Source organism: Salmo salar, chromosome 01, assembly GCF_965601325.2.
Source record: "Salmo salar chromosome 01, fSalSal1, whole genome shotgun sequence".
In the NCBI taxonomy this organism is placed as follows: Eukaryota; Metazoa; Chordata; class Actinopteri; order Salmoniformes; family Salmonidae; genus Salmo; species Salmo salar.
In genome coordinates, this window is record NC_138291.1 from 139,130,031 (window position 1) to 139,142,090 (window position 12,060).

At 41.1% G+C, this 12,060-nt stretch overlaps 1 protein-coding gene across 1 annotated transcript; it reads left to right on the forward strand.

The window, feature by feature from the left end:
• The first annotated feature begins 5,509 nt into the window (after window positions 1-5,509).
• Window positions 5,510-11,588, forward strand: LOC106561951 (procathepsin L). Its single transcript, XM_014126425.3, has 8 exons — window positions 5,510-5,602; window positions 7,007-7,145; window positions 7,491-7,613; window positions 9,490-9,642; window positions 9,855-10,079; window positions 10,365-10,530; window positions 10,835-10,952; window positions 11,176-11,588. The coding sequence occupies exons 2-8, from the start codon at window positions 7,017-7,019 to the stop codon at window positions 11,273-11,275; spliced, it is 1,014 nt and encodes a 337-aa protein (XP_013981900.3). The 5' UTR covers window positions 5,510-5,602; window positions 7,007-7,016; the 3' UTR covers window positions 11,276-11,588.
• The last annotated feature ends 472 nt before the right edge of the window (window positions 11,589-12,060 follow it).

Here is a 12,060-nt window from a genome sequence, read left to right on the forward strand (position 1 = left end):
AGCTGCATTGGGCCTTTAAAATGCAGGAAATTCATTTAAAATGTAATTGTTAGTGACGTTTCTGTGTACTGTATTTGGTATGTCTAGCTGGTCCTAATGTAAATACATGCCAGGCTGAAGTGAAGAACAGACCGTACAGTAATTTTAAACCTTGTACGGCCTACATACTTACTACAGGAGTTTCTGTGACTTTGCTAACAAGATCAACAGTATGTGAAGAGACATTTGTCACTCAGCATTAAGTTTATTTTAAGCTTTACTAGCACATAAGTCAGTTTGTGCTTACTGCTGGCATGTCTATGTGTTTACAACACTGTTATAGACATAGGATATATATACCCTAGTATATATTATTACGATCTATTTTTATTATATCTATTTTAATTTATTTTTCATGTTACAAACAGAGTTGACTAAGTTTTGTAGACTCGACCCTTTGCCAAAGTTTTACAAAATTGCGTTGTTTAGAAGGAGTGCAAGGGTGAATTGAGTTATTGCACACACACTTCACAGGGTAGGTGTTCCCAAACGGAAATACATGCTAGAAGGCGCCAAAGGGCTCTCGCTAGCTCGTGTTTGGCTCTGCCCATCTCCTTGCTTGTGCTGCCCACTTTGATTAATTTGCTCCCATTAGAATTGGCAGGCTGTTGTCTATCTTCGGTTAGTTATACGTCCCCATGCTGGTGAGCAACACAACATGGACAACAAGTGGAGGGATTTTTACATTGGGTTTTATTCAAAACATCCTTCAGGTCAACCTGTGCAAATGACACAACAACCCTACATTAGGAGGGAGAGGCTGAGGTTTTATTTGGTCGATGAGGGGGTTGGTCCCTCAGTTTAGTGGTCCAAACGAATCTTGGTTCAATGTAAAACACGTGGGATGCGTCTTAATAATTTAAAGGCCCAGTGCAGTCAAAAATGTGATTTGCCTGTGTTTTATACAGTTGAAGTCGGAAGTTTACATACACTTAGGTTGGAGTCATTAAAACATGTTTTTCAACCACTACACAAATTTCTAGTTAACAAACTATAGTTTTGGCAAGTCGGTTAGGACATCTACTTTGTGCATGACACAAGTCATTCTTCCAACAATTGTTTACAGACAGATTATTTCACTTATAATTCACCGTATCACAATTCCAGTGGGTCAGAAGTTTACATGCAACTTGGAAAATTCCAGAGAATTATGTCATGGCTTTAGAAGTTTCTGATAGGCTAATTGATATCATTTGAGTCAATTGAAGGTGTACCTGCAGATGTATTGCAAGGCCTACCTTCAAACTCAATGCCTCTTTGCTTGACATCATGGGAAAATCAAAAGAAATCAGCCAAGACCTCAGAAAAATAATTGTAGACCTCCACAAGTCTGGTTCATCCTTGGGAGCAATTTCCAAATGCTGATGGTACCATGTTCATCTGTACAAACAATAGTAGGCAAGTGTAAACACCATGGGACCACACAGCCGTCATACCGCTCAGGAAGGAGGCGCGTTCTGTCTTCTAGAGATGAACGTACTTTGGTGCGAAAAGTGCAAATCAATCTCAGAACAACAGCAAAGGACCTGTGAAGATGCTGGAGGAAAGAGGTACAAAAGTATCTATATCCACAGTAAAACGAGTCCAATATCGAGATAACCTGAAAGGCTGCTCAGCAAGGAAGAGGCCACTGCTCCAAAACCGCCACAAAAAACCCAGACTACGGTTTGCAACTGCACATGGGGACAAAGATCGTACTTTTTGGAGAAATATATGGCATCATGAGGGAGGAAAATTATGTGAATATATTGAAGCAACATCTCAAGATATCAGTCAGGAAGTTAAAACTTGGTCGCAAATGGGTCTTCCAAATGGACAATGACCCCAAGCATACTACCAAAGTTGTGGCAAAATGGCTTAAGGACAACAAAGTCAAGTTATTGGAGTGGCCATCACAAAGCCCTGACATAAATCCCATAGAAAATTTGTGGGCAGAACTGAAAAACTGTGTGCGAACAAGGAGGCCTACAAACCTGACTCAGTTACACCAGCTCTGTCAGGAGCAATGGGTCAACATTCGACCAACTTATTGTGGGAAGCTTGTGGAAAGCTACCCACAATGTTTGACCCAAGTTAAACAATTTAAAGGCTTTGCAATGCAATGCAACCAAATATTAATTGAGTGTATGTAAACTTCTGGCCCACTGGGAATGTGATGAAAGAAATAAAAGCTGAAATAAATTATTCTCTCTACTATTATTCTGACATTTCACATTCTTAAAATAAAGTGGTGATCCTAACTGACCCAAGACAGGGAATTTTTACTAGGATTAAATGTCAGGAATTGTGAAAAACTGAATGTAAATGTATTTGGCTAAGGTGTATGTAAACTTCCGACTTCAACTGTATACATTTCCACACTATGTGTCACAGGGGTCGTTGAAAGGGGACCAAGGCGCAGCGTGTAAAGTGCTCATATTTATTTTATTTATGATAACACTTCAACAAAATAACAAAACGACAGCCAACAGTTCCGTCAGGTACGTAGACAAAACGGAAAACAACTACCCACAAACCCCAAAGGAAAACAGGCTGCCTAAGTATGGCTTCCAATCAGAGACAATGAAAGACACCTGCCTCTGATTGGAAACCATACCCGGCCAAAACCTGGAAAACAAAACATAGAAATAGAATACTAGAAAAACCGCCCTGACCTCTCTACTATGGCAAATGACCTCTTACAAGGGTCAGGATGTGACACTATGAGGTTGGAATAACACTCTGAAATTGTGGAAATTATGATAATGCCCTTTTAGTGTAAGAACTGTTTGAAAAGATTGCCTGAAATGTCTACCTGTTTTGTTGGGATGGAGTTTTGGCCTGCCTGGTGACATGACCAGGTGGTAAATTAGTTAACAGACCAATAAGAAAGAGAGTTCTTAACCTCTCTACCAATAACAGCTCATTTTCAGTTTACCCCTCCCCACTCAGACCACTCCCAGACAGTCCTAGCTAAATTCTTGCTTGAGAAATTTGTCTTTGCTACGAAACTATTTTTGTAAAACAAAAAAAAAGTATCATTTGAATTGGAAACAATCACAGTAAGGTACTTACAGTACCTTCGGAAAGTATTCAGACCCCTTTACTTTTTCCACATGTTGTTATGTTACAGCCTTATTCCAAAATTAATTAAAGAATAAACATCCTCAGCAATCTACACACAATACCCCATAATGACATAGTGAATATAATGTTTTAGATATTTTTGCAAATTTGTTACAAATAAAAAAAGATTTACCTTATTTACATAAGTACTCAGACCCTTTGATATGAGACTCGTAATTGAGCTCTGGTGCATCCTGTTTCCATTGATCATCCTTGAGATGTTTCTACAACTTGATTGGATTCCTCCACGTGTGGTAAATTAAATTGATTGGACATAATTTGGAATGGCACACACCTGTCAATCTAAGGTCCCACAGTTGACAGAGCATGTCAGAGCAAAATGCAACCCATGAGGTAGAAGGAATTGTCCGTAGCTCCGAGATAGGATTGTTTCGAGGCACAGATCTGGTGAAGGGTACCAAAACATTTCTGCAGCATTAAAGGTCCCCAAGAACACAGTGGCCTCCATCATTCTCAAATGTAAGAAATCTGAAACCACCAAGACTCTTCCTAGAGCTGGCCGCCCGGCCAAACTGAGCAATCGGGGGAGAAGGGACTTGGTCAGGGAGGTGACCAAGAACCCGATGGTCACTCTGACAGAGCTCTAGAGTTCCTCAAGGGGGATTGGAGAACCTTCCAGAAGGACAACAATCTCTGCAGCACTCCACCAATCAGGCCTTTATGGTAGAGTGACCAGACGGAATCCACTTCTCAGTGAAAGGCAATTGACAGCCCACTTGAAGTTTGCCAAAAGGCACATCAAAAGGCACATCAAGACTCTCAGACCATGAGAAACAAGATTCTCTGGAAGGTTCTCCAAGATTGAACTCTTTGGCCTGAATGTCAAGCGTCATGTCTGGAGGAAACCTGGCATCATCCCTAAAGTGAAGCATGGTGGTGGCAGCATGCTGTGGGGATGTTTTTCAGTGGCAGGGACTGGAAGACTAGTAATAATTTTGCACGCCCAATTTTTCAGTTTTTTATTTGTTAAAAAAGTTTGAAATATCCAATAAATTTCGTTCCACTTCATGATTGTGTCCCACTTGTTGTTGATTCTTCACAAAAAAATTACAGTTTTATGTCTTTATGTTTGAAGCCTGAAATGTGGCAAAAGGTCGAAAAGTTCAAGGGGGCCGAATACTTTCGCAAGGCACGGTGTGTGTGTGTGTGTGTGTGTGTGTGTGTGTGTGTGTGTGTGTGTGTGTGTGTGTGTGTGTGTGTGTGTGTGTGTGTGTGTGTGTGTGTGTGTGTGTGTGTGTGTGTGTGTGTGTGTGTGTGTGTGCGCATGCGTGTGTGTGTGTCTGCCCTATCAGTAACCACATAGATTCAGCAGCTGCCCAAGAAGAAAATCCATCCCTCCCCTTTTTCCTGTGTGATTGTATTTGGTTGACAGGCAGTATTTCCTAAAGCTGACAAGGCAAAAGTGACATTACACAATAGGTATTTCTTTAGAAACAATGTACTGATTAGTGTGTTTTCTGTGGGTTTTGATTTAGTGGGTTTAATCATTAAAATAGTTACATAAATGTGTTGTAAGTTATTCTGTATGAGCTAAAAAAAAATACAAAAACAATATTATCAATGTTTAAAAGGAAAACCAAAAGAGAAGGTGCAGAAGAGGTAGAAAAACACTGAAAGGTTTGTAAGACACCTTTCAAATGAAATTGGAGTGATTATTTACACAAATAAATCAGAGCTTTCTTGACACAGCAGGTTATCACACAATAATTAATCAGTATCTAAAGAATGCGGATGATCTTATTTATTTTAGCTAGATAAATGTAGGTTAATTTGTTCATTCTCTCAACTTCAGGATATTATTTGAATATATCATATTAGGACATGGTTGAACAAAAACTGAACTGTTTGCTTCACAGAGCAGGAAAATATGTGGCGTTTGTTGTTGGCCACTTAGTTTCAGGTACTAGACTATATGTAACCTTTCTTCCTATATTCATGTCATTATTGTTCAATGAACATGTTTAGCATTTTTTTCTGGTAATTTCTTTGTCATTGCTGTATGAGCATCAGCGTGCCATGCTCTCATCTCCTCGGTGCCGGCACATGATGAGAGAACTGTTACAAAGTAACTGAAAATGAAAGAATGTTGAGTGAAACTGATTCGATGTTACAATGTATCTTTTTACCCTTTGTTTCCCGGTAATCTAATCAACTCCCTAAAGATGTTTAATCAAATTTGATGTATCATCTTTAGGGAGTTGATGAAGTGGTCAGGAATCACATGCTGGGCTATTTACACCGGGCGGGACCTGAGATCTTTTAAATGATCTTTAAGCCAATCACGGTCCCCTTTCAGCCAATCACTACCCCCCCCCCCCCCCCCCCCCCCCCCCACTATAGGACATATAGCTGGCTGTATAAAGTGTCGTGTGTAGTACACTGGCTTCACAACAACAGCAGAAGTTATCACACTGCGACTGCAAATTGACGGGGAAAAGTAAGTATGGCTCTAGATTATATTGTTTGTACAGTGTTAGGTCTTGGAATTTGGGTTATGTACATTTACCAGGGGCATTTGCTCTTCGATTTGATTGATACAGTAAAACAACATTAGTCTACAGTTTCTGATGTTGCTTTTTCTGCCGGCTGTTACCAAACATTTCCTCGAATATCTCTGTAGATATCAACATGAATTAATATAATTTGGATCACCGGTAGTGTAGTAGCCTAGTAAGACAAACCACTTTTCCATCCAACCATGTTATGCGAGTAAAGTACACGTCGGGTAAATGTCAAACCTGATGGCAACATCATTTCCCGGTAAACTTTCCAAATGTCGACAACACAAAATACGCTAGACAAGTGGTCTTTTTGTGTCAGTAAAATTGTGATTGTTGGTGAATATAATAACCATCATATCGAAGTAAACTTGGAGTAGTAGTGTGGACCTCCCTCTACTACTCGTTGGGAAAGCATGCAGTTTAATAGGCTACAGATTAAATCAATTATGAATTAACTTCACAGGATGGTGAAAGTGAAAGGTGATGTTTGTGACCCCAGGGATGAATTAAAACAATAACTGCTGATGACTAAACAAGTGATTTATTGGGATAAATATTACAATTGATGATATGACTTATGAAGGATGGTTACATTTAATTTTCTGTTAAAGCTACCCTTTGTAATGACTTGGATTTTATTTTTAATTGGTATTTTATTAGGATCCCCATTAGCTGTTGCAAAAGTAGCAGCAACTCTAACCTGGGGTCCACAAAACATGATACATCATTAGACAAGGACAGAACTACATACATTTTTAAAAATGCACATGTAGCCTACATATCAATGCATACACACAAACTATCTAGGTCAAATAGGGGAGAGGTGTTGTGCCGCGAGGTGATGCTTTATCTGTGTTTTGAAACCAGGTTTGCTGTTTATTTGAGCAATCTGAGATGGAAGTTCCATGCAGTAAGGGCTCTATATAATACTGTATGTTTTCTTGAATTTGTTCTGGATTTGGGGACTATGAAAAGCCTCCTGGTGGCATGTCTGATGGGATAAGTGTGTCAGAGCTGTGTGTAAGTTGACTATGCAAACAAAGTATTTTCAACACAATGTTTCTTATAAAAAGTGATGCAGTCAATCATTCACACTGTACCACATTGGTAGTAGTCAGTGACATATCAAAGCTAAGCTGGCCTTGGTTAACACTGGATGGGAGACCAAATGGATAGCTGTAGATCAACTCTCCAGTAGAAGGTGCTGCCCAGACCTTTTGGTGTGTATATAATGTTGACGATCTGCCGTTGTTTCAAAGGTACACATTCAACATTTTATACTATATAGCTTCTTTACACTGAAAATACATGGCTGACTGAGCTCTACTCTCTCTCCACAGCTGTTTGACCATGATGTCCCTGTACTTGGCAGTGTTGGTGCTCTGTATGAGTGCTGTGTATGCGGCCCCTATGTTTGACTCTCAGTTGGAGGGCCACTGGCACTTGTGGAAGAACTGGCACAGCAAGAACTACCATGAGGTGGGTGTTTAAGCACAAGTAGAGGAGCACATCCTCATAGGAACCCCTCAGTAGCTCCCAATGAGTGGAGGCTGGTGGGATGAGCTATAGGAGGATGGGCTTATTGTAAAGGCTGGATTGGAATTATTGGAATTATATCAAACATTTGGAAACCACGTTTGATGCCAGTACAATGAGCCTGTCCTATGACTCCTCCCACCATCCTCCACTGCTCTCAACAAGGGGCTCAAATTGCTCAATTGGTGCATACATGTAGCTGTAAATTACACCTATCATTAATTGTAAGGATTGAGCCCATAGTTCTGGGACAGTATACGATTGTCTGTTTTTCACTCATTGTTACAGAGTGAGCAGGGCTGGAGGAGGATGGTTTGGGAGAAGAACCTGAAGAAGATTGAGATGCACAACCTGGACCACACTATGGGAAAACACTCCTACCGTCTGGGCATGAACCACTTTGGTGACATGGTAAGAAGAATCACCTTGCTGAGCAGTGCTTGACATGGATGAAATGGGTGCCGGTAGTCATTCTGGGGGCCTGTACTGTATATATTTATATCCAGGAACCCTGCAGTACTTTTGAGCTAATATTCTGAGGTACAGGAACTCAAGCAGTAGAAAGTTTCAGGTGCTGATATCAGTTCCAGTGAGCTTCTGTCCAAGTCTGTTGCTGAGACATTTTACTGTGGAGCAGGAGGTACTTTTCAGCAGCTCGTTCTCATACTATGTGTGCTATAGCTGAATCTTTTTGTTGTCATGCCATAGATTTGCTAAAGCACATAGTTTGAAATATTTCACAGGCACTTTGACAACACACAGGTATCAGTGTTGACAATGAAAGCAGGAATGTTTTCAGACTCGCAGTTTAGGTTTCTTTAACTATCAAGCAAGAATGGAATAGTTATCCTGAGAAGGGAATTGAAACTTAGTCAGTCTTAAAGATGCACACTAGATTCATGGTTCAGTGCACAACTTTTAAAACGGTCTTAAGATATATAAAAAAAACTACATTTTGAGCATGCCCCCCATTCTCATCCCCCCCCCCCCCCCCCCCCCGAGAGCTTCCAGTTCCTTGGTGTCCACATCACCAACAAACTAACATGATTCAAGCACACTGAGACAGTTGTGAAGAAGGTACAACAAAACCTATTCCCCTTCAGGAGACTGAAAAGATTTGGCATGGGTCCTCAAAAGGTTCTATATCTGCACCATCGAGCATCCTGACTGGTTGCATCACTGCCTGGTATGGCAACTGCTCGGCCTCTGACTGCAAGCCACTACAGAGGTATATGCTAACGGCCCAGGACATCACTGGGGCCAAGCTTCCTGCCGTCCAGGACCTCTATACCAGGCGGTGTCAGGGGAAGGCCCTGAAATTGTCAGACTCCAGCCACCCTAGTCATAGACGGTTCTCTCTGCTACGGCAAGTGGTACCGGAGCGCCATGTCTAGGTCCAAGAGGCCTCTATCCGCTAGCCATAAGACTCCTGAACATCTCGTCAAATGGCTACCCAGACTATTTGCAGTGCCCCTCTCTTTACACCACTGCTACACTCTGTCATCTATGCATAGTCACTTTAATAACTCTACCTACATGTACATATGTTACGTGAATTAAGTTATCAATGTTCTTAAACCGAACTTCAATTTAAACTACTCAGCTTGTATACCAGAAGGTGTAAGGTTCCGGTTGAAATGAAGACTGAGGTGCAGCTAACAATGGTCAGAACGTTTATTTGAGAGCTCTGAAATCCTTACAATGTACAAAGCCTTTTATATTAACACACACATTCCTTATCAACCTTGCCACCTGTCTTCTAATCTCCTGCCAACTAGCCGTTCCCAGGCTGTTGTTTCTCTCCCTAACTTAGGGAGGCATCTTCTGCTGTTCCTTTCCCAAGGTCGTCTTATCAACTCTGCCCTGCTCATTTTGAAGTGTTAACAGTGCCTTACTCACACACAGTATTGGAATATAGTTATTAGAGCCTTATTTCAATAGGTTCTGAGTGAAATCATTTAGTCAAACCTTTAATGATATAATTTCCATTACAACATACTACCTCAAATAACCGATTGACTCTATCGGTACTCCCCTGTGTATAATCTCGCTGTTATTTCACTGCTGCTCTTTAATTACTTGTTACTTTTATCTCATCACTATTTTTAAACTGCATTGTTGGTTAAGGGCTCTTAAGTAAGCATTTCACTGTAAGGTGAAAAATACCTGTTCTATTTGGCGCATGTGGCTAATAAAATTTGATTTCCCATTCAGATGGTAAATTACAAACCACATCTGGCCAGGGAAAACATTACGTTTCAACGTGTTCTGATATCTTCCTCCCTAGACCAACGAAGAGTTCGGGCAGCTCATGAACGGCTACAAGCAGACGACTGAGAGGAAGTACAAGGGCTCTCTGTTCATGGAACCCAGTTACCTGCAGGCCCCTGAAGCTGTGGACTGGAGAGAGAAGGGCTACGTCACTCCCGTCATGGACCAGGTGAGACCTCAATCACTCATGAGTCATGACTCATCAACACACTGCTGTGTCACTAAATAAATGCAGATCTTCCAGAGAACTGTCTGGCTCTTTTGTGTGCTGGTTACCACGATTGTAATTTACAGTATACAGAAGGTAAGGCGGCAAATTGCGTATACATAGTTATTTCTGACATGAAATACTAACAAGATGTTTAACAATCTTTCCCTCAGGGCTCATGTGGGTCTTGCTGGGCGTTCAGTTCCACCGGGGCCATAGAGGGCCAGCTATTCAGGAAGACTGGCAATCTGGTGTCTCTGAGTGAACAGAACCTGGTGGACTGCTCCAGACCTCAGGGCAACGAGGGCTGTAATGGAGGTCTCATGGACCTGGCTTTCCAGTATGTAAAGGACAACGGTGGCCTGGACACAGAGGCGTCCTACCCCTATGTGGGCAAGGTAAGGCACTGTGTTCTATTAGTCTGAATTCAAATATAATAGCGTATGAAGATGCATTTATTAAAAGTAAGGCCCTGTTCTTTTAGCCTGGTCCCAGATAATGCAGTTTGCTGTAGAACTAACTACTATGGTGGTTTTAAAAAAAAAAGATTTTCAACTTAGAAATATAAATTACATTTTCCACTTCATTAGTGGGATTTCAGTCTCCAAGGATGACTGACTTGCTTGAATAATTGGAGTATGTTTTTTACTAATCATGGCCGTTGGTCTTATCTGGTTACTCAGGATGATCTTTGCCACTACCGACCAGAGTTCAGTGCTGTCAATGAAACCGGCTTCGTGGACATCCCCAGTGGCAAGGAGCACGCTCTGATGAGTGCTGTGGCGTCTGTCGGCCCCGTCTCTGTCGCCATCGATGGCAGCCACGAATCCTTCCAGTTCTACCAGTCTGGTGAGTAGCAGTTAGCGGTGCAACTTAAATTATGTGCAACATTATTTGCAAGGATTGGATTCCCTAACTACTGTTTGAGTAGCAGTGAGTTGTTCTGTCCTTTTCACACTGTAGCTAAGATTTACAAATGGTATCAACATTCAAGTAAATTGTTTGTTACCAATATTTCAGGTTTGCCCTCTAGTAAATAGCTTCACGCTAACTAGCTTCCTAACGACCTTTAGCTTTGAGATCCAGTGGTTTTGCATACTGAGGTAAACCCAGCACCTTAGCCCACTAATTTAACTATGTCCTCTCCCTGTAGGGATCTATTATGAGGAGGAGTGCAGCAGTGAGCAGCTCGACCATGGAGTTCTGGTGGTGGGATACAGTTTCGAAGGAGAGGATGTAGATGGCAAGAAATTCTGGATTGTCAAGAACAGGTACAGTACATAGTATCTTCCTAGGATGTTTTGTGTCACCACTACGGGATTGGTTAATTTCCTCATTGGGGAATATGCCTCTCTACATTGCCTTTATTTGGATACGGTGTTGGTCTTGTCCTGATACTATGGTCTAAGTCGTACATTTCTCTAAAGCAGCAGTAAATCTATAATTTCCTGCTAACTAGAACTGTGGGACTAACATGTTTTGTCTTTTCCTCAGCTGGAGCGAGAAGTGGGGAGACAAAGGCTACATCTACATGGCCAAAGACAGGAAGAACCACTGTGGCATCGCCACGGCAGCCAGCTACCCACTGGTCTAGTGTTCTAGAACCTGGAGGTTCTAGTACACTAGACCTTAGTTTTAGAAATGTTTGAAAGTTCTGGCTAAAGGGTCAGGATTACAGTGCTGCCTTAACTAAATCTGTGAAAGGTGCATGAGAACCTGCTGCTTGGGTTTTAAAGAAGCACATTTAGGGAATTTATGAAATTCTACCCTTTTTTGTTTTATACTTTATTTTTTGTCTATGCATGTTGAGTCAAGTGAATGTTACAGGTGTGACCTGTGTACGTTCTTAATTTCCTGTTTTTACACCTGTTTTGTACATCAGCAAAATAAACATTTTTTAAAATTGATTTGTGGGGCTACTTTGTGGTACTAATCGACTAAATTTTTCTACGATGTAGCGCCAATTCTTTGAATGTTGGCACTATCTAGCAGCTTTTATGACCGTCAGTGAAGGATGACTCTCAAACACAAACATGTCATGTGGAAGCTAGGTTAATTTCAACAGCACTAGGTTGTGTTCAAAACAAATCTCCCTTGCATCCCACTTCCCTGTAACATGGCACTCCTGCTTGAGATTATTACTTAAATATATTTTAGTGGTTTTGATGGGACAAGGATTCTCTACACTATTCAGTGCTTGTTTCCTCAACTTAAATTGGGTGAACAGTGTTGCATTTTAGCAACCAGGAAATGACAGCTGTTAAGTTTAGTTTTTGCATCTTTTAATTTGTTTTTGAACTCCGGCTTCAAACTGCTGAAAATACAATATTTTGGCTTATGTAAAATATTTTTCAGAGGTTTAGATGACACAATACACTA